General features: G+C 48.4%; 4 protein-coding genes across 5 annotated transcripts; 1 reads left to right on the forward strand and 3 right to left on the reverse strand.

The window, feature by feature from the left end:
• Window positions 1–569: 569 nt before the first annotated feature.
• On the forward strand, window positions 570–5,894 carry LOC101783495. Its single transcript, XM_004981835.3, has 3 exons — window positions 570–1,581; window positions 2,571–2,758; window positions 5,159–5,894. The coding sequence occupies exons 1-3, from the start codon at window positions 666–668 to the stop codon at window positions 5,579–5,581; spliced, it is 1,527 nt and encodes a 508-aa protein (XP_004981892.1). The 5' UTR covers window positions 570–665; the 3' UTR covers window positions 5,582–5,894.
• Window positions 5,895–5,909: 15 nt separating this feature from the next.
• LOC101783893 (ACT domain-containing protein ACR3) lies at window positions 5,910–8,904 on the reverse strand. Of its 2 annotated transcripts, none has more exons than XM_022823285.1 (7): window positions 8,788–8,904; window positions 8,253–8,439; window positions 8,109–8,154; window positions 7,888–8,002; window positions 6,994–7,760; window positions 6,602–6,706; window positions 5,910–6,504 (listed from the first exon to the last, which is right to left on the reverse strand). In XM_022823285.1, exons 2-7 carry the CDS (start codon window positions 8,321–8,323, stop codon window positions 6,115–6,117), a joined length of 1,494 nt encoding a protein of 497 aa, XP_022679020.1. In that variant the 5' UTR covers window positions 8,324–8,439; window positions 8,788–8,904; the 3' UTR covers window positions 5,910–6,114. The 2 variants fall into 2 exon arrangements, with proteins under 2 accessions (XP_022679020.1, XP_012698477.1); XM_012843023.3 differs by lacking the exon at window positions 8,788–8,904 and adding an exon at window positions 8,556–8,742.
• Window positions 8,905–15,113: 6,209 nt separating this feature from the next.
• On the reverse strand, window positions 15,114–16,286 carry LOC101784302 (DNA-directed RNA polymerases II, IV and V subunit 9B). The gene is made up of 4 exons (XM_004981836.2): window positions 16,137–16,286; window positions 15,935–16,010; window positions 15,595–15,756; window positions 15,114–15,505 (listed from the first exon to the last, which is right to left on the reverse strand). The coding sequence occupies exons 1-4, from the start codon at window positions 16,163–16,165 to the stop codon at window positions 15,425–15,427; spliced, it is 348 nt and encodes a 115-aa protein (XP_004981893.1). The 5' UTR covers window positions 16,166–16,286; the 3' UTR covers window positions 15,114–15,424.
• A 500-nt stretch (window positions 16,287–16,786) lies between these two features.
• LOC101784696 (ribosomal RNA small subunit methyltransferase E) lies at window positions 16,787–20,231 on the reverse strand. Its single transcript, XM_004981837.3, has 8 exons — window positions 19,911–20,231; window positions 19,538–19,611; window positions 18,918–19,060; window positions 18,778–18,824; window positions 18,596–18,704; window positions 18,333–18,394; window positions 17,825–17,939; window positions 16,787–17,208 (listed from the first exon to the last, which is right to left on the reverse strand). Exons 1-8 carry the CDS (start codon window positions 20,082–20,084, stop codon window positions 17,048–17,050), a joined length of 885 nt encoding a protein of 294 aa, XP_004981894.1. The 5' UTR covers window positions 20,085–20,231; the 3' UTR covers window positions 16,787–17,047.
• Between the last annotated feature and the right edge of the window lie 1,064 nt (window positions 20,232–21,295).

Here is a 21,295-nt window from a genome sequence, read left to right on the forward strand (position 1 = left end):
CTCCTGTCTCCAAATCAGTATGGAGCTGTGCAGTACAAGTACTGCCCTCCTTACGGCCTGGAAGGTTTTCTTAACATGGAAGAAAGTATGGTTTGCAATCAGTGCTTTGCTTGTGCGAAGATAACAGTACGGCACTGGTCATAACGCCGATCTCTACGGCAGAATGTAAGAATGACATGATCCGTTACATCATCGCAAAATCGGATCGATTTGAGCACGTACAAAGTTGAATCGCTTTACCGGTAGATTTAGTGGTCCACACGGAACAATTAAATTGGGTTTAGCGGTAGCTGCAAGGCTGTGGTTCGAGCGTGCAAGTCAAACAAATTTAAATCCAAGTAACGATCCCATACCTTTCATGAATGACAATTTTCATTTGAAAAACTTCCCGCATTTACTTTCTGAGAATTTCTACAATTCCAAACCAACGATCCAGATCTAACAACAGCAAGAGCTACGGTGATGATCGGGTAACAACAGGGAAACCGGGTGCGCCACGAGGGCCGGGCCCAGTGGCAACTCAGCAAACCAGACGTCCCTGTCCCTTCTCCCAAGCCCGTCCATTTCAAACACGAAACTGAAGAAAAGCCGGCTGATTGAACCGAGCCCACCCAACCCCAACCCAACCTGCCCCCCATCCGCCTAGCCGCCGGCGATCGCCGGAGATGTCATGGCTCGCCCGCTCCCTCGCCACATCCTTCAACCTTCCCGACGATTCGGGCGCCGACGATGACCCCGACGCCGACGCCGCGGCCAATCCCACCCCTTCCCCCTCCGCGCGCATCCCGCCGCCGCCGCCGCTACCTCCTCACCCGCAGCATTCTGAGGGCGTCAAGGAGGACCTCACCGAGCTTTCCAAAACCCTGACCCGCCAGTTCTGGGGCGTCGCCAACTTCCTCGCGCCACCGCCCGGGGAGACCTCGCCGTCGCCGTCGCCCTCCCCTCAATCGGCGGGGGTTCAATCCGGCGATGCGGGGACGCCGCCTGAGATCGCCGGGATCCGGAACGACTTCGCGGATATTGGCGGGAGGTTCAGGAGCGGGATCTCCCGGATCTCAAGTCACAAGGCCGTGACTGGGTTCTCTAAGATGGCCTCCAATTTCTTCGCTCCTGAAGGCGACGAGGAGAGCGAGTGGGAGGAAGAGCGGAGGCGACGGATTAGGTATGAGGTGGGAGAGGAGGCGGTAGGGCACGAGGTGGACGGCGACGAGGAGTGGCATCAGTGGGAGGAGAGGGTAAGACTTGAGGTGGAAGATGACCGGGTAGGGCATGAGTTGGTAGATGGCCATGAGTTGGAGATGGAGAGAGGAAAGCACGAAGAGGATGGCGAATTGGAGCTGCAGAGAGTAAGGCACGAGGAGGGTGGTCAATTCGGGGAGCAGAGAGTAAGGCATGAGGAGGGTGGTGAATTGGAGGGCCATGGGCTAGGGCATGAGGAGGAAGAAGTGGAGGAGGACTGGGATGTGATTGGGATCACTGAGGAGGTGCTTGCATTCGCCACAAACATTGCCAGGCACCCAGAAACCTGGCTTGACTTCCCGCTGCTGCCTGACGATGATGAGTCTGATGGACCATTCTCATGTAATTTCCTTACCTCTCTGTTTAAATTATTGCTTTTTGGTGAAACCATATGTAAAGTTTCAAGTTTATCATTGGAAGGCATGCAATTATTTTTGTTGATTTCCAAACTCATAAATTCATATTCTGCACCTCTTAAGAAATTGCGACTGGACCATGAATGACAATGGTGCATGCTTGAAGGGAATATGTAATACATTTCTGTAGGATCTGTGATAATTTGTTCATTGGACATGATGACTTGAAACGTCATAATGGATTTTGTCCATTTAGTATCCAATTGTCTGTACTGAACTACTGATAGGTATGGATACAGAGTTATCTTATTTAGTATCCAATTGTCGATCGCAAAGTATTGTGAACTTTTGCCACAGGAGCTTGTAGATATCTTCTATAACTATGTTTGCAAAGGATTCTTTTATATAAGCAATAGCTCAGGTGATGAATGTATGCTTACTTGGTACCAGCATCCTATCTTGAAACCGTGTTTGATGTCAATTTGCCTGTTGTTTGCAAAATGTAACCCCACATCACGGATTCCAGGGCCAAACAATGATGCCCAAGCATGTGTTCTATGCTCAGTAGCCCTTATACGATGTGTCGTTCTGAAACAAATGAAATCCGTATGGATTGGCACTTAAAGTATGATTTTTTTTTATGTAGCAATAGCATGGGGGAAAATGCTTCTCTGTGACATGTTGAGCTACGATCAGAATTCATGATGCCCTGTGTATGCAGGTTGTAATATTCATTTCATATAATTTGAATGCAGTGCTTGTGTGATACTATTTTCTTTAAGGTTTCACCTTGATTTATGGTTTCGAAGTGTCTTCTGCAATGTTGACTATACTGTGACTTCAAAGGCTGTTCATATGTTAACTCCTATTGGTTTAGTGCCTTGGTTGCTCCACATTTTCATTATTTTTCTTACCAATTTTGTACATGTAAAAGTGCTTACTTGAGCCTTTTCGTTAATCTTTTTGTTCCTTCAGATTTTGACATGTCTGATGCTCAACAAGAGCATGCCTTGGCTATTGAGCATCTTGCTCCCAGATTGGCAGCTTTACGGATTGAACTATGCCCAATCCATATGAGTGAAGAATGTTTTTGGAAAATTTACTTTGTTCTTCTACATCCTAGACTAAACAAGCATGATGCTGAACTTCTTTCTACACCACAGGTAAAATGTTCCTCACTCTTGATACGATATTATATCCATTTTTAGTTTTATTTTTTCCAGAGAATTGGGATAGATAGGAGTAAAGCTGTATGTGGTCATGTGAGATAACAAAGGATAGTGAAGTACTAAAGTTAATAATCCATGATGGGCTGATCTGTCATAACAAATTAGGTAAACATTCTGATATTGGTGTTTAACTGTCAAGGCTAGCAATGCTATTCTTGTACCATATATCTAGTAAGTTATGACTTGACATTCGTTAGATTAGTATATTTCTCAAGCCATCTCTTTTGTGATGTACATTAATCATTCTTTATGGGTTTATTTATTTCATTAATGAGATACATGACTCAGAGAACTCCTTACATCGTTTTGGTGTAAAAAATGTTCAACTTTGAGTGATTTTAACTTGTATCTGTTCTTTTGCTTTAATGGAGGAAAAAAAGAATCACAGATGTTAATATTATCAGTATATGCTAATGATTCAAGGAACCATTGCTCTATATTAGCATAAACTATTGATATAGATGCTTACCATTCGAAGTAATTATGACTTGTATGTTAGCATAGAGAATCTTACAGTAGGTAGCATATTCTGTGATTCCCATGATTTCCTGGAGACCTGGACTGTTTGACACTTAGACCGCATAGCTTGACCCGTATAAATTTTATTTACTGCTGATAGATCTCAGTTTAGTTCATTTATGCGGTACCACACTCCTCGTAGTTTCATACTCAATTGCTAGACATAAGAGTTCACGGTTCACACCAGCACACCATACAAATTTACAACATGCTATTTAATGGTCTGATGAAGGAAGCTGAAATAACCTTCATCTAGCTTTTGTAGAAGCTAGCACTGCTAGATATGTCCCCTCTCTTCGTGTCTTGCATCTTTTGAGCATAAATGCAGATGACGTTACATCTGAAATTACATGGGCAGATGACCAAAATGTCCCCATATTAATGTCCATAGAATGAAAAAAAATTATTTGATGTATTCCCCTTTTAAATGGCAGCTCCAAAAAAACGTACTTCGATGTCAAAAAAGCGTATTTGTAAATGGTAATGGGAGATACAAAACAAACATGGGAAAATAGGAACATCAGTACTTCTGCATGTGTGCCCTACATGTTGCAGCAATGTATAAGATTGCTTCCTATATGTTCTGCAACGAGTAGCAGTGGCCAGTGGATAGACTTCCTTCAAGCTATAAGTAATTTGTATTTTGTACATACGTGCGAGGAGCGAGTAATGTCAATTTGGTTGTTCTTCATTTGTCTACAAATACAATCGTGCCAGCATGTTTTAGACCTCCGCAGCTAGATTTGGAACCTCTTGGTCATTTGCATAATAGTTTGGGTCTATGCGGCTAGATTTCTCTAATCTCTAGTCTGTATGAGATATTTGGATTTATTGGTGCATCATTTCTTTGATATTCCTGTTTGATGTACTAACACAGTGGTGAAAAGTTGAAAAGCTAAATATGATTTTTGAGTGCAAATTCAAGCAAGGGTCATACTGTAATAGCTTGCAGTTAGGGCCAGTTACTCGAATCGAAGTCTCGTTAAATGTCAAACAGAGTCTTTTATGGTAGGTTTTTTCAGGGACATCATAAATTGGACAAAATAAGTGTAGAAAATTCTACCTGTCTGATTATTAGAGAGCTTATGTAGATTCTGCTACCTAAAAGAGTACCATGCCAATAATTGTCCAAGAACCCTTTTTTTAGGGATATAGTTAAACAAAATTCCAATCGAGCACTTGCATGATCCGCGGAAAGAGAACTAGAAGTATGCACTATCTATCTTCAAGATACTCTTGCCCTTGCTGATTTTCCATGTGCAACCTTCTCTGGTTGAGAAGCTACATTATAATTTGGCTGCTTGTGATGATTGTTTTGGGGTAGGCTGATTGTTTGTTCTCAAATCTCAATGCTCCCATGCACTCTAGTGTTAATTACCTGAAATCAAATAAAGTTAGTTTGGCATAAGTTATCTTACTAGGAATTAAATTTCAAGCTCCAAGTGAATCAATAGAGGAAGAGGAACCCATCAGGATGAGTTAAAAAAAATTAAAAGTGGAACTTAAAGCCCATCCAGGATGAAAGTGCTAGTGACTAATATTCTGCACACATGTATTTCTTTCTGATTGCTTTAAGTAGATTTGCAATGCGGCTGAACATTTTACCCTGACCTGACTTGATTGAACTTTTGGAGTCCATTCATGTCATGGGTGCATGAAAAAGGAGGGCTGCACATTAGATTATCAGATGTCTTGGTTGAGGCAATCATTACTAAATATATGGTGATTTGTCATTTCTGCTGGTGTCACAGTTTTCTTCCACTAATGATGACACCTACCCAGCCAGTAATCTAAGTTTAGTTCTTGTTCTTGCAGATTGTGGAAGCTAGAGCAATGCTTATGCAACGTTTGCAATACCAGTCGAAGCTTGAAACTGAGCAGCTAGGTCATCATAGGGATGATCTTGGAGTTCAGTTACGAGAGGATGCCTTGAAAGATGGTACAGAGGCATTCCCATTCGTGCGGCAGGAAACTGCTTCTGTCATGCCCATAACAGAAATTGAGATTGAGAAGCACCCTATCCATGTAACTGAAGTTGCAGTAGTGGACAAATCAGTCATCAAAGAGGAGCTGCCCAAGGATCATACGGAGACCTCAAATGTTCTGCAAGAGGCCTTTGATGACGACATAGATGATTGGTTCGACGAAGAGGCCGACCTTGCTGGGCACCCAACTATCCACATAGGTGACGAGGAAGATGTGTCTTTTAGTGACTTGGAAGAGGATGATGTGAAATGATTTATTTGCGAACCTTTGACCTGTGTAGTGGACCCGTCAAACGAACCTGTGTATTGGAAACTGGGCCTCTCTGGTGTACAAGAAAATAGAGAGGTGAAAGTTGTCCGTGGAAAGAGTACGGTGTACAATGAAACCCGAGCGGCTTTGTTTTGCTTCCATGCTGCCGGGAAACGCACTGTGATCTTACCGCTCGTAACGTGGCGGTTCAATAGCATTACGGTTTGTAATTTTATTCATACTCTTGTGTACATAAGCATTCGTGATGTTACAAGTTCAGAACAATAAAGTTTCATTCGTTGGTTGGTTGGTCAAAGAATTGCACATAAGATAAAAGAGCCGAATGATCTCCGATTTCACGAGAATTTATGTGCAATGCAACATGCTATGCTTTATATACAAAAATTTTACTGCTTCCCGACATTTTAACAGTTGCTACCTCGGGTCCAGGGAATTACTGGAAATGAGGTACCAACGGAAGCCGCTACGCAGAACAACAGGTGGATTGTTCTGCGAACGCTAACTAGTTTTTAAATTTAAGATCTGATGTAGCCGAAGTTATTCGATAGCTTCCCGAGGTGTGACCATAGAAGGCTCCCTAGGGAAGATCTCGGCCTCTCCTGGGCCTGCTGCCCGGCGACAGGCGGCGCCGGCACGCTGGTCTTCCTCACCGGCGGCCAGCCAGGGACCTCCTTGACTATGTCGAGCGAGATGTCCATCTCGGCTACCCTCGTCTGCACGGCGCGCACCGCCTCGGTGCGCACCTCGCTGCCGGTGTCCGTGACGAGGTAAAAGATGCCGACGGCCTCGTCCTTGTGCCTCTTGAGCTCGACTCTGAGCAGCGAGAGGCCGTGCTCCCGCAGCACCCTGGTGAAGTCCGACAGCAACCCGGACCTGTCGGCGGCGCGCACCTCCACCCTCATGCCCTGCACGACATGCCAACGCGCAACGCCGTGTGTTAGTGAACCGCCGGGGCCGGCGCCCGCGAAGTAAAAACGGCGGAGAGGGATGGTCGAGCCTGACATGAGTGGCCCTCCGCTCCACCGCGGCGACGAGGCACCGGGAGACCTTCTGCCGCTCGGCGTCGCTGTCGACCGTGCGCCCGTCCTTGTGCCGGATGTAGTATTCCTGCGTCCATGATGCCAAGGAAGACAATGTCATTCTCTGCCGTGTAGGTGTGGTATTCTACTCCAAATGATGATGCAACATGGGCAATCATGACATGGGCTGTCGGCGGAGCTAGAGACGAATAAAGGGGGGTGCGGCACCTTCACAACACACAGCACACGTTGACATTCAATTTAACATGGTGAAAATTTAGAGATGATAAGAGACTATGAACTTTTGCTGGGTGCGGCCGCACCCGATGCACATAACCTAGCTCCGCCCTGATAGATCCTCCTGGACGATGATACCTGAATGGCGAGGGGGCCCTGGGATCCGACGGTGGCGTGGAAGACGACGTAGTGCATGTCGGTGAGCGCGCACACCGTGTCGAAGAGCAGCCTGGGGCGGTCCCTGCTCGTCATCTTGACGACGGCGTAGCCCCGCTCCTCCCAGCTGTCGATGGACACCCGGGTCTCGGTGCGGCGGGCCGTCCGGGCGGTGGCCGCCTTCTCGCCCATGCTGAAGAGCTCCTCGTCGACGGGCGTCGGGGCCGGCCCGGACTCGTAGTCCCGGTCGTCGTGCATCAGCTGGTGCAGCCGTCGCTCCGTGTGGACGCGCCCGTGCACGGGCTCCGACATGCACACCCAGTGCCGCTCCCCTGTCACGTTCTCGCGCGCGTCCACCACGGCGTTCACGAGGCGCTCGATGCGCGCCCACCGGCTCGGGTGCAGCAGCGCCGTCGCGCCGGCGGCGTCCGCCGTCGCCGTCACGTAGAGCACGCCGGCGGCGCGGCCGTTGTGCGTCCACGCCTGGCCCGACGCGACGTGGCACCCGTTGTCGACCAGCACCGAGGTGATGGACGACAGGAGCCCCGGGCGGTCGTGCACCGTGAACTCGAGGGCGGCGCAGTCCGAGACGTCGGGCCCGCCGGGGCCGACCACGTTGCCGAGGCACGTGGTGAACTTGGGCGACGGGCCGTTGCGGGGGCGGTGGAACGGCACGAGCGCCCGCTGGATGAACTCGGGGAGCGACGGGTCCGTCAGCTTGCGCCCGATCTGGTCCGTGACGTGGAACACTGCATTGGGCCGCGACATGACAACCAGTCAAGTATCAATATAATAACAGGGGTCAAAATCGATGGGCGATGGCATCAAGAATCGAATTGACCAAAAACGAGAGAGGAGCATTTAGGGAGTTCTTGCCATCCATGAGCCAGCCGCCGTCGGAGGAGATGTATGACTTGGAGATGACGAGGTCGAGATCGGTGAGCAGCTGCACCATCTCCAGCAGCACGCCGTCCCGGTTCACGCTGTCAACCTGAGAGAGCAGCGGGAGCCACAGCAACACACAGAATCAATACCAAAAGAACACGTCCTGGCCCAACCCGATCCCGCGCGTGCTCGGCTCTGTTGCAAAAACAAACCTTCACGAGCGTGCAGTCCTCGCGTGTCTCATTGTCGACGACGACCCTGCAGCCACGGCGGCGAGCTCGTCGTCAAGTGCCGCCGTTGCGAACGAGAACAATCGCGCAGGAGGAAGAACCGAAGAACGAGGAGCGGACGCGTACCCGGGGGTGCCGAAGCGGTCGAGGAGCGGATCGAAGTCCGGCTCGAAGTACGGCCCGGAGACGTACTTCATCGCCGAGAACGCGGGCGAGCCCGCCGCCGCTGGGTTCCTACCTGGCCGCCGCAATCGCTCCAAGATTCTTTTTTTTACACTTGATCTTATTTATTTATCTCCGCCGGAGAGAAAACCTGCAGGGATCGTCATTAAGATAAAGATATATGGTAAGAACAGCAGATCCAATCTGAGGGCAGAGCGAGCCAACAAGAAAATAAAAGGACAGCGGCCGGGGGAAAGAAGACAACACGAGGAACGCGCCCCATGTTCACATGTTGCGACGCCGCGGGTCGCCGGCGCGGCGGCGTGGCAGCGCGAGGACAGCATGCTCGGGGCGCCTGACGCGGGGGTGGCACCAACGAATCGCTCGCTCTTCTTGTTCTTGGGGTCGAAGGCGACGAACGAACCAACCAGCCAGCCAAGGAACGAGCGGAGCAGGCGATTTTATAGATGGGGTGAGGATGGCGGGGGCGGAGATTTACCCTGAGGAGCCGAGCCGAGCCGAGGGAGGGAGGGAGGGGAGGTCACGTGTGGTGGTGGGGCGCCCGGTCTCGGGCTTCCGATTTGCGCCGCGCGCCTCTCTCTGTTCGTTGTTGCTGGGGTTCTCTCTCTCTCCCCCTGCGAACTCTGCGAATCGGCGGCGTTTTAGGATTTTGAGCGGGGCCGCGGGGGGGCGCGAACGGCCGCCGCGCCACGTCGGACGGGGGCGCGGGCACGTGGCGGAGGCACCCTGGTTGCTAGCGTAGCCTTTGTCCGGTTCGTTCCCCTGGCTTTTCCTTCTCGTGTTTTTCTTTTCCCGTCTCGACTTTAGGTTGACCGGCCGGTTGCCGTTCTGATCACGGCGTGGGAGTAAATCAGATCTGCTCGTAGTGTTCGTTGCGATTGGCAAAGGATTTCCATGGCAATCGGTGCACGAGAGTTTGCCCAACAAATATCACGCCCAAATTGTTTACTTAAAGAAGAGTATTGAGAAGTGAAACTAAATTGGTCCTGGGTTTCTAGTCTGGTTCGTTAATAGTGATGTGTCTATTTTGACTTTGGCAATATGATCTCAAGCTGTTTGTTAAAGTAGATTGTGTGTGCGTCTACACGAGAATCTATATGTTAGATTCGCAAAATGAATCAACCAAGTACTATAGATATCCAAACATACCCATGCTGAAAGAGAAGCAAACTTTGAAATTTTCTTTCCCAAACTATTGTAATTTCAGAGAAAATATCTCTCGCGGTCATGTTTTGCAAGGCAGAGGACGCACGCCATTGCCTGGGCATAAATCTACAAGTACAAGTGATGATAACACGATTTTGTGGTGGCATAATTGTGCGATTTTATTGAAGCAGTAGTGACGTTTGAGGGATCCATGACTTCTTGGTTTTTATTTTTTTAGTGGAATTTATTAGCAATCGTCAAATTTAAGTGATGTAGTATGGAATGTTTTGTTGACTTGATGTAGAGGTGAGATCAGGGAATTATGTTCACACGGGATGCGGTCATCCTGAGCTGCAAGATGCGGAGGTTGGGGGCAGCACGCCGGGAGGCGTGGACGGCGGCGGCGACGCGGGAGCAAGGACGACGCGCGGGGCATCGAAGGTTGTGAGGAAGACGCTAGGGGTAAATATGGAAAATACGTTAGCACTCGAACTAAAACGTCATGTATTTGTGGTCATTCTAATTTGAACTGGAGCGTCAAATAAAAACGAACGGAGGGAGCATCTTCTATGTTGACGTAGAGCGTACATCTAGAAAATACAAAATAGTAGGCCTGTAGGTTCTGTTTGGAATGGAGGGTTTGGCCCCTGTTTGGAATTGAGGGTTTTCGAAGGAGTTTCAGAGGAATGACAATCCTTTATTTTGCTAACATCACTATGCGTTTGGAATGGAGGAATCAGCTAGAAACTTTCCATAGGAATGGGAAAGAAGCATGCACTTTTGGAGGAAAACGAAAATGAGCTCGGAGCTAATGGAAACTTTCCGGTGGCCGCTCGCTCGCTGCCTAAAGCATGCTTGCCTAACCTTCGAGCACCGTCGAGCTTTCTTGCTGCAGCTTACCTCCATGGCCGCATGAAAGCCACCGTCCTCTCACCTGGCCCTTGCCGCTCGTCTGCGAAGTTCTGCTTGCTCTATTTGCCACTATGAAAGCCCATTTTACCGTAAATCAGCTACTAATCAAGCAAATCCGAGGTTAAGGAGAGGAGGAGAGGACTCCATGACGAACCACCTAAGCTTTCGCGTAGAGCTTCCCCGTTGATACTTGAAACAATGGGGAAAGTTCTGGGAAAGGTGGAGAACGAACAGAGGATGGAGATAGATGAGATCGTTCTTGTTGAGGTGTGAGGATACACCAGTTCTGTAGGCCCATGTAGTTATGCCTTAGGAAAAAAATTATCTCTAGCTCATACATTCAATTAGTCCATTTTTTCCAGGCAGGACACAATTACTCTAGTAAGGATGAGATTATAGTATTAGTCTTCAATTTCATATGCTCTTTCTTTTCCTGCATTCCAAACGCCCATAACAAGGAATTTCTGTGTTTTTCCATTCCTCTGTTTTGCAACTACATTTCTTTTCTATTCCTGTGTTTCCTCTCATTCGTGTGTTTTCTATTCCTTTGTTCCAAACATAGCTTAAATCATGAAATGTTCACCTATAAACAAGGAAAAAGTAGAGCTAACTAATGTACTTATGCATGTTTTGCTCGATGATTTTGAGCATTTCCTTATTCTTAGTACCAATTCGTCCACCAGGCGATGCAACGTTAAGTAGGAAGGCCATTATTGGTGGATGCAAATGCAGAGGACATGTTTGGAGAACTTTGCACTGCAACAAATGGAAATACTAAGATATCGACAACTGAGTTTATCAGTTCTCGAACTCCCCTCTTCTCATCACCAAGACCTATTCAAGCTGCCAATGCCTTGAGATCTATATTGAACAAGAAATTAGTCGATGGCACCCGTGGCCGGTTGGTGCACAGTTTGCCAGACGAGTTAGAGGAGCCGCGTGATGATCTCTGTGAGCGACACGAGCGGGGCATCCACGAGGACCATGAGGCACATGAATGGCAGGATGTTACCGGCATGTCATAGGCATCGTCGCTTCTGTGCGAAAAGTCACCGCGAGGAGAGCGATAAGCACTCCGTCCTGCTCGGCAGCCTTGTGTTTGAGCCACTTGACGCAGGCTTACATCGTGGGGGCATCGACCTCATAAATTCCGAAGGCGCGCCTCAGGCTCTAGTGGCTGTTTAAAGAACTCCTGCGATCTTCTTCACGCGATGCGATGCGTACAAATTAAAGTATCAAACCACGCCCAGGCCGCCATGGGTTTACCTTGAGCACGGGGTGAGGAAAACACCGTTGGAACATCGGCCAGTTCAGCAGCCGAACGATAGCCATCGTCGCTTCGTTGGATTAGGCACTACGATAGCCGCCGATAGGTAGCGTTTGTTTTGGTTTGTTTCAGGAAAATCGTTTGTGTGTTGGCTGTTTGCCCATGCTTGTATGTTTTGGTCGATCGAGTGATGTGCAGGTTATTGTCCGTTGTCGATGAATTCGATGTGCATGGATTTATTTATGTGGAATCAATTATTGCTTGGACATACGGATACGCTGTTTGAAGAACAAGACACTAGGACGAGTTGCCATACCGTTTGGCAATCAATACTGATCTAGAGGGTTTGCTTCGATTTTACAGAGGGCTGGAAAGAAAGAAATATGCAGCCCTCCGGCAACGGTAACGTTTAAAATATTGGGTTTGCTCGGATTTTATTTTTGAAGAGAGTAACATGTGACGTAAGTGTGTAAAAGGTAGCAAGAAGGAGCAGTAGTTAGAGAATCTCTAGGTTCCGTAATAAATGTTTTCTAATAACTAGTTAACGTGGATATCCCAATATTATTTTTATTTTTTATTGTTATTAGGAGTTGCTTTTATAGTCTTCCAATAATCTCATTCCAATCCAACTACTTATTGGAAAAGTTAAAGTCCTCCTTTATTTTTATTTGGGAGAGTTGAGTTGAATTATTGGTTTGTCCCAATAATTATTGGGAAAAGAGAAAGGTAAAGAGAGTCTGAAGCATTATTTTTTACCAACTCTCCTAATATGGTAGTTGGATTAGGGAAAGAGAGACTGTTGGAGATGCTCTTATAGCAGGTCTATGCTAGGGGCACGAAACTAGCAAATAAGGGTGTAAAAGTTAGCTCATTAGGTGAGTTAAACGTTATTTTTTTATTTTACATGCTCAGAAAACTAAACACATCTTTTAAAAGCTAATGAGCTAATTCAATGAGTTAATCCACGTGGGATAGAAGGGCCTAGGCCCCTTAGCCCTCCTCCGGATCGCCCCTGGTGGTGGTGGCCACTAGCCAGTGAAGAAATAACCATATATTAATTGGACACTGTCTCATGTTGTTGGATTAGACGAACAAGCTCAACTTGCTGATGTATTTAAGCCTATATAGTATATTAGCTAGTGATAATAGATATCAAATAAATATGGTCCAAAAATACATTTTACAGCAGTGTTAAAGTTTAACCCTAAATATACTAATGTGGTGGTTAATTAAAGCTAACAGGCTCTAACCACTCATTAGTCACTATTTATACAATTAGTTTTGCATCCAAATAAAAAGGGCTACAATTTAGCTTGGGATCCAAACCTTCCTAGACGGAGCTACGAGTTGCTCCAATCGTTTTCTTATCTCTCCTTCTCATCTCTATTTATCTCTTACATGTTCTTTTATTGTACACTCTCGTCTTGCAAAGGGAGATAAATTAGGACAATTTTACAAGCACACGTTGCACTACGTTATCTACGTCTCGACTCTTTCCCCAAACTACAGTTGCAAAAGGTGAAAAAAGGGCTACCGCCGATGGAATACCAGCGACGGCTTCAACTCGTCCATGGGGGCGGGTGTCTTCTGCGGCTCTCTTCAACGCCTTGTGGCAACGGAGCTTCGCTGGACCTGGGGATGGCGGCGAAGAGCTTCCAGCGGTGGCCGCCGGCGCCAGAATCTGGAAGATTGGGTTCGCACTGGTTGCAGGCACCACAATGTAATTTCTTTATTTCTTAGGGGCCTATGTGCAAAAAGGTTGGGACAGCTGTCCTCCGTATCCTACATGTCCGTATCTGTATTTGTATGTGTCTTGTACCGTATCCTTTATCATTAGTACAGGTACGTTTGACTAAAAAAAATTACAAGCACACTTCCTATCCTATGTGCCAGACTGGAGTGAGGCTCCATTGGAGGTGGGATCACAATCGACCCCTCACCGTGCGCCGGTGTGCAAAGGCGGCGGGCGCAAATCGCACCACCACCCTGGCAATGACTAAAACCCGCCAGGCGCCAGAGCCCAGAGAAGGCTTTGTGCCTTTGTTCTGTCCCACCGGGAACCTATTTTGAACCTACGCACCTGGCTTGATACCCTCGCCACAACACAGGTGCTAGTTGAGTTGGTTCTCAGCGTCAGCGCTAGCTGACGGCTGCTACGGTTGCAGCAACCGTATGCGCACGGTTACGTGCTGCTGGCGTGCCGGGGCAGCAGCGCTAGCTACGGAATCGACGTGATCCATCCAGCTCGGCGCCGCAGCCTCTCAAGTAGTGGGCGTCGGTCTAGGCCGACCAATCGTTGCAGCCGCCAGGCAGGCGCGCCGTCGACTGCGCGAGGGCCGAGTCCGTCCGTCATCTACGGAGAGCCGCCGCCCGCCGCCGTCTCGTGCGTGCGACGGCAGCAGGCCGCAGCCTCACGGGTGGGAGCGGCCCGTTCGTCGCGTTGCGTCGCCTCTGGGGGCTGGGGCCTGGGATGGCAGTCGCGTGTCGTCGCTCGGGTAACTATCTATCTGCCTTTCCCACGTGTCCGACGGCGGCGGCCCCGCGATCCGGTGCTTGTAGAACGCCACGCGCCCATCTGCCATCACGTCTCGTCGACACGGGCGGCAAAGCGTGGGGAACGTGGCACGCCGCTACTGGTGGGCAAGCTCCACTCGCAACCGGTGACGCGGCGAGACGCGGTCGGAACCAAAATGGCCGGTGACGCGACGCGCGTACGGCCGCGTCGATGCTCAGCGGTCACGCGATAGGCGAGCTGCGGCCGCGACATCATGCTCCAAGCAGCCGTGGCGTGGGGCGTGGCATCATCGTGGGGTTCGCAAACGGCAGGGTGGCTCCGCGCGTCCGCGGCGAGGCGGCGACGTGCGCGGTCTTGATGGCTTCCGCTGCGTGGCCGGATCGGGTACGGGCCTGGTACGGGCTAACTGCGACGGCGGCCCTATGAAGCGGCCGGCGGGGAGCCTTGTAATTGTAACCTGGCCTGGAGGGTCATGCTAATGGGCGTGCGCCAGCAGGCTACCCAGCCACTGAACTTTCCATATTTGAATATGGAAAAGTTTTAATTTCTACGATTTTTCATTTTTAAAATATCATAACTTGTACGCATGACTTCGATGTATAATTTCGTACTATTAACCTTTTATGTAATAATTTGATGCACGCGTAAGTTACAACTTAAGGTGGACTCAGGTAACAACCAAGAGGGGCTTAGCTCTTTTTCTTCCTCTTCCCCCATCTCTTCTCTCTTTTCTTCTTCTTCTCCTCTCACCTTTGTCCTCCCTAGCTCACCTTGCTCCAATGGAAGCTATAGCCACTTAGGGGGGTTGCAGCCCCCCTTTATCCGTCACTGCTAACCACTTATATGATAAAATTTGTAACACAAAATTCATGATATACAATTTATATACATACGCTAGTCATAAAATTTGTAACACAAATTTCATGATTTATACAATTTATATACATACGCTAGTCATAAAATTGGTAAGAAACTTATGCATGCATGTGTGTCTATATATATATAATTAAAAGGGAAAAGAAGGAAAAGTGAAAAAGAAAAGATACGCGCAGGTGCACGTAGCGCTGCAGCAGCTACTCTGCAACTGAACAAATTTCCTACTCGCCTACTCTCGCCTACTCTGACCATGAATTAGCTCATTACCAGTTCGATCAACAACGCAAGAACCAAGAATCTCTTGCTGCAAGTTAACAATGTATCGGCGAAGCAGACAAACATTTTTCTGTTCTCTTGCAGCAGCCAGCTGAAGCCTTGCACTTGCATCATCGTTTCGTTTCAGTCTCTCCATCGGTGGCCGCAGCTGGGGTTGCAGCAGACGAAGAAGAGCGTCATGCCTTCCTCGCCCCTCGCCGTCGCCTGCGCCAACCATTCAAGCGTGGCGGCCGTCAGGCCTGGGCTCTGAACCCACTGAAGAAGACAGGACAGGACTGGACATGATGCTTGACCTGGAAGAAGACGGCCTCGCCGTGGCCGCAGGCCGCGCAGCGGACGGACTTGGTGCGGGGTAGGGTTGGGTCGGAGGCGACGTCCTCGAAGAGCACCTGCGTGAACTCGCCGGCGGCGTGGTCCACCACGTTCCGGTACACGCAGTTGCTGTCGGACACCTCCTGCAGAGTGCAGAGTTTCATACAGGGTATTTGCAATTGCAGGGCCATGATAAGTTCAGAACAAGATGCTGAGTGGCTGCCCTTAAATCCAGAAATTTTTTGCACAATTTAAAAGAGATTTTCATATCTTTGAAAAAATTATGGATTGAGGAAAGATAAACATGGAGAATCAGTAAACCTGATGGTCACAGTTCCTGCAGGCATAGAGAAGCACCTTGTTCTCCCTATCCTCCTTGGGATACAGAATGTTGTTGCTGCTTGCATGCACCAATAAAAAAAGAGAGCTTGCTCATGAACCCAATCGCCTCTTGGGTAAAGTAATCAAGAAAGGGGTTAGCTGGATAAGCATATGAATCAATCAATAAATCATCAGCTCACACCATTCACGGCAGAACTTCATGGTGCTCATGCTTGCTCCTGCTGCCGCCTATCCGCCTTCCTCTGCTGCTGATACTGTCTCAGTGATCCAGCTGAATCCAGGAGGCAGGCAAGCGTATGTTATTTGTTTCTGAAAGGAGACCGGAGTTGGGGGAGAAGGAACAGATGTGTTTGTAAAGAAGCGTTAAAATCAAAAGGAAATATTTGCATAATCTCGCCTGACCCTGCTGGTGGCTGATGCCAAGTCTGCAGTCTGGATTCTGGAGGAACCTGATGGAAGAGAAGAGAAGTGCCTGGAGAGGCAGCGTGTCATAGCATCACTGCATCAGGTGATTGTGCTTTTGTCTGTTTTTTGGTCTTTCGCTTTCCCTGATTAGTCGAGCTCTCTTTTCGGGAAGCAGCTCTGATTCTACTGTGAACGCACTTGAAGACACCGCTCCATGAAAGTACGTACTACAAATGGATCTCGAATTTTCAGAACATCCCATCTCCACAAATTACGAATGTGCACTGCAGCAGCACGAGGCCTAACCGTTGTATGAGCTTTGTTTTCATCAAAAGCGAAGGCGGCAAGTTGTAAGTTTTCAAAAGACGGGGAAAAAACGATTGTAGTTGTTTCGATATACATCCAAACAACACGCTGACACAAACATAACTGAAGCAAAACATTACGTATACGAGTCTTCGAAAGACAAGGTTCATCCTCAATGCTGGCCATGCCCATGTTGTTCGCGAAAAGCTCGCTGAGGACTCATTCTACATGATTCTGCTAATCAAGTCCAACTAGATCATGAATGACATTTCGCGACATGGTCACCTGAATGTTCCTTTGAGGAGAACATCGGGCCTCAAAGGTTATGGACTCTATTATACTACCACAAATAAGCACATTGCTGACGACTATGTCCATTGACTACCTGCATTGCTCTGTTTCTTGGTGTTTAGCATCCGACCATAGCATGAGAGCAGATAGGAGCGATATCGTGGCTGTCTCAACTCGTAGCCTGCATGGACCAAGACCGACAGGGCCTGCGCCTGCTGATTTCAGTGCATGTACCTCATCTTCCGTGAAGTCTGAGGAACATGGATGACAAAAATTGCGTATTAGGTCCTTTCAGGAGGAAAAAAGAACAGTGCGTATGCGTATTAGATCCACTGACATAACTGTATAACATTGAGGTGATTTAGAAAATGAGATTCTGCGCATCGAATTTAAAATGACTGCATCCCTATAAGTATTCTTTGAAGGTACAGAAATCATGATGGCTGAAATATGATGTAATTCGGTTATGCACTCAGCAGCTCTGCTAACATGCCTGAACCAACACCGAAAATCCTACAGCTGTTTCTTTTACATTACTATATATTAAATTTGCATTGTATAACCACTTTCTCATTTAGTGCAAGCAACTAATAACAAAATGAAAAATTTGAAGCACATATTTGGAATAAGTGATAAACATCTGGGTGAATAATTCGAGTTTTAGTGGCTGGTGGTCAATGTCGCTCTTATCTACTCCCTCCGTTCTAAATTGTAGGTCGTTTTGGCTTTTCTAGGTCCATAGATATTATTATGCATCTAGACATACACTATATCTAAGTGAATAGCAAAAACTATGCACCTAGAAAAGCCAAAACGACCTAGAATTTGGAACAGAGGGAGTAACAATTAGATATAAGATCTTATTACCTCCTTCAGGTCCAATAATCAAAATCCCGCTTTGTTCATTGCTGGATTTTGGCAGGACCCTTAAAAGAGGAGGAGCTTCTGCTGATGCTAGGAAAGCAAGCTTTGACTGTGACACCTGACAGAACAGAAGGCCAGCAGTATATAATAAATGAAATACTACCAAAAACATTCAAATTAATTTGTTTAGTCACACACACAGACACAGTGGAGATATCAAGTCTGCAACACTAGTTCTAGTTGTTTCCCATACAGATTAGAAACAAACAGCTTCCACCTAAGAAAGTTCATTTAAACCATGATGAATAACTGTAGTAAGAATAACTGTAGCTTGAGTTTGAACTAGTACATTTTCATAGCAAAGTACCATAGCCTGCAGAACATCAAGTTTTCTCTGAAAATAATATTACTTTACCACAGCAGAAAAGTGCCAGTGATCAGTAGTCACTGCATTAATTTGAGGTTGCTCAGAACGTTTCATACTAGATAACATGATATAAGCGATACTTACAACAGGTAGAAGGTTGCCTATCTGAATTGGGGGCTTCAATGACATTTCATGTATTCTCTGGCCTAAAGAAAAGAGTAGTGAAATTAGCGAATTTTAAGCCTCTTAAGAAGAAAAGAGCAATGCAGTTTATTAGATTATGTATCCTTTGTCACTGAAATCTTGGTAACAGCAACAGCACATGCACACTGTACTAATAACATTTAACAATTGAGAACAAACTAATTAACAGACCGTGAAATACAGGATATACTCAATCTACGTACATTGTTTAACTGCAGACAACACAAGGCGTTGCAACCTGTCCACCCTATTTTCTGCTATAGTATGACATCGTTCAGTCAGAAGAGGGGTAACACTACAAGCTCCAAGTTCCTGAATAGGAAAAGGAAGCAGATTTAGAGGTTGACAACAAAGAATCAGAACACCCAAATTGCAAGTAACATACAGTACATTTCTCTATAAGCCAATCTGCACGTCCACCTTTCAGGGTCCCTGGAAAACTGGGAATTAGAATTATAAAATGGTTACAGGATGGATTCAAACAAACCCATGATTCACACAGTTAATATATCTCACGAGACTCACCAAATGCAGCAAAGACATGCCATTGGATGCCTTGAGGAGCTATGAGCCTAGCATCCTCTAATAACTCAACATCCGAGCCACCCTTGTCAACTTTCTGTATGGACCCTTCAACTAAACCGCCCACCCCATCAAATAGCTCAACCCTTTAAAAAATGTTTGAGAGAAGTTTCAGCACATATACAAGCAATAGATGGAAATATATGACGTAATTTGTGCAAGCCATAGCTACATTTCATCAGAAAAAGGTAAAAGAAGAGAGAATTTTTGTACCATGCTATATTAACAATAATGTCTCCTAGAAAATGCTACATTATATTCATGTAATGATATTATACTCCTACATGCTAATATGCATGAGCTGACTAATTTAAGTATTTATTGGATGGTCATTAACTTACTCCATGAATGTGGATGATCCCTTAGAAGTTAATAAAACTGATCAAACTTATCGGAGTACGGTTCAGGTTTATCACAGCTACCAGCTTAACAGAAGCCATAAACTAATTTGCTAGCCAGTACTTGCAGGACTGACTATATACGTAGAATTGAATGCATACAGACAGTTTCTTGGAGGCCAGGCACGTACTCCACAGAAGAAGAAGAAAAGTGATGACATAAACCTGTCATTGACGCCAAGGCGCAAAACCCGCGTCATGTGCCAGAACTCGTCTCCTTGGATGCGGATCACTTCACCCTGCAAAGTAATAATATTTCGGTTACAGCCAGTATGAGGCCACGGAACATCAAGCGAACAGCTCCAACGCACACCACCTAATCAGACAAATTGCCACGACGAGAGGGAAAGAAATCAATGTTTCATGCAAAACACACTGTATCCTCGACAGCTTAACACGCGCGAAAGTCTGGTGCAGCAAGCGGACAACCTGCAGATGATGCCCACGGGCGAGGCCAGCAGGGAAGAGTACTAAGGCGTTCGACGAAATGCCTAGTCTGCGGCGGAGAGGAAGCGCTGGAGTTAACAAGCGCGTTTACCTTCGAAGAGGGGAGCGACGGGGTGTGGAACCGCGGCAGCCCACCGCGAGCGCGACTCGCGCCTGCGGCGCTGCTGTGCGCGCGCGTCGCGGCGGCGGCGAGGAGGCGCCGGACCCGCGGGGGCCCGCGCAGCAGAGCTGAGGATGAGGAAGAGAAGGCGGATACGGACGGCATCGCCGCGGCACTCGGCGTCGTATCTCGCGGCGGACGACGGCCGATCTAACGCCGACGGAGCTGGTGATGGTCCGCGGCGGAGGGTGGAGACGCCGTCGACAACTACTGGTACTGGTCCTCAGGATATTCGGAGCAGCGGCAGCAGGAGCAGAGAGATGGGAGTTTTGAGGTTTGGACCGCGCGCTGCCCGGCCCAGTTGGATGACCGCTTTGTCTTGCGGCAGCTCGGCCTGCCACAGTGCCACGAATGCAGCCTGGCCCGATCGGATGGGCTTGATCGAGAAACATAAGAGGCTTTTCCATTTTCTTCCCGTCGGCGCGAGTTGAAATCGGATCGTGCGCGCGTCAGCCCGTATCTCCTCCACCTGCGCCACCACTCAGCCATGGCCGCCACAAATCGTCTGCCCCCGTGCGTCGTGCTGCTCCGCGGCGCGGATCTGACGCGGTCCTCCGACTAGCGCCCGCAAGCGTGGGGGGCGATCAGGTGCCCTAACCGAAAAGCTACGGATGCGGCGAGCACGGCCAGAAGCTGGTGGAAGGCCTCACGCTCCTCCTGCGGTTCATCGACGACGATCACCCGAACCTCACCGCGTCCCTGTGCATCCGCATCAGCGACCAAGCGCTCCGTATCATCCAAGCGGGATTCGGCCAGGGCGACAAACCCCTCGTCCAGATCGGCGGGGGCAGAGAGATGCACGCCCGGGGCCTCGTCCACCAAGCGGACGAGAGCCTCATCGCACTCACGCTGGTCTTCCGCCTATCGGAAGACGAGCGCGTCTACCACCTCGTCCACGACGCCGCCGGCGAGTCGCTCTCCATGGCCGCGGATCCACCGGACGACCGGGCATCCCCTGTTACGGGGTTGCCCGTTCCCGTGCGCCGCCGCGACGACGGCGTCGATCTGGTCTTCATGGCGAAGCTGCTTGACGCCGTGCTCGAGAAGCAAGCAGGGCAGCCCGACGACGATGGGGTTCTCTGCGTGTGACCTATGGGGCCATCGGCTGCGGATCTGCGATCATTTTCCGGCATCGATCCGTGGCAGCTTAAGAAGCGGCGCTTCCAGGGTGAAGGTGGCAAGGGGTTCTTGTTTGCGCACGTCGCCTTCTCCTTCCAAGGCCAGGCCTTCTGGGCCAATCTTTTCGAAGGCGTCCTGCACGGTGACCTGCGCGCCGCCGGTGACAGCTCTCACGTGGATTTTGACTTCATCACCTT

The sequence above is a fragment of the Setaria italica genome, chromosome IX (assembly GCF_000263155.2).
Source record: "Setaria italica strain Yugu1 chromosome IX, Setaria_italica_v2.0, whole genome shotgun sequence".
Classification (NCBI taxonomy): domain Eukaryota; kingdom Viridiplantae; phylum Streptophyta; class Magnoliopsida; order Poales; family Poaceae; genus Setaria; species Setaria italica.

Bases quoted from the DNA above. Each gene is read 5' to 3' on its own strand.
- LOC101783495 (XM_004981835.3), top strand. From the start codon at position 666: ATGTCATGGCTCGCCCGCTCCCTCGCCACATCCTTCAACCTTCCCGAC. The intron at 1,582-2,570 runs GTAATTTCCTTA...TTGTTCCTTCAG, and splicing joins GTCTGATGGACCATTCTCAT to ATTTTGACATGTCTGATGCT. The intron at 2,759-5,158 runs GTAAAATGTTCC...TTGTTCTTGCAG, and splicing joins AACTTCTTTCTACACCACAG to ATTGTGGAAGCTAGAGCAAT.
- LOC101783893 (XM_022823285.1), bottom strand. From the start codon at position 8,323: ATGAAGTACGTCTCCGGGCCGTACTTCGAGCCGGACTTCGATCCGCTC. The intron at 8,155-8,252 runs GTACGCGTCCGC...CCGTGGCTGCAG, and splicing joins GACCGCTTCGGCACCCCCGG to GGTCGTCGTCGACAATGAGA. The intron at 7,761-7,887 runs GCAAGAACTCCC...GGCCCAATGCAG, and splicing joins CGGCGGCTGGCTCATGGATG to TGTTCCACGTCACGGACCAG.
- LOC101784696 (XM_004981837.3), bottom strand. From the start codon at position 20,084: ATGCCGTCCGTATCCGCCTTCTCTTCCTCATCCTCAGCTCTGCTGCGC. The intron at 18,395-18,595 runs GTACGTAGATTG...TCTTTTCTTTAG, and splicing joins GTTGTCTGCAGTTAAACAAT to GCCAGAGAATACATGAAATG. The intron at 17,209-17,824 runs GTAATAAGATCT...CATGTTCCTCAG, and splicing joins GATTATTGGACCTGAAGGAG to ACTTCACGGAAGATGAGGTA.
- LOC101784302 (XM_004981836.2), bottom strand. From the start codon at position 16,165: ATGAGCACCATGAAGTTCTGCCGTGAATG. The intron at 16,011-16,136 runs GTGTGAGCTGAT...GCATGCAAGCAG, and splicing joins ATGAAGTTCTGCCGTGAATG to CAACAACATTCTGTATCCCA. The intron at 15,506-15,594 runs GTCAAGCATCAT...TGGTTGGCGCAG, and splicing joins GCGAGGCCGTCTTCTTCCAG to GCGACGGCGAGGGGCGAGGA.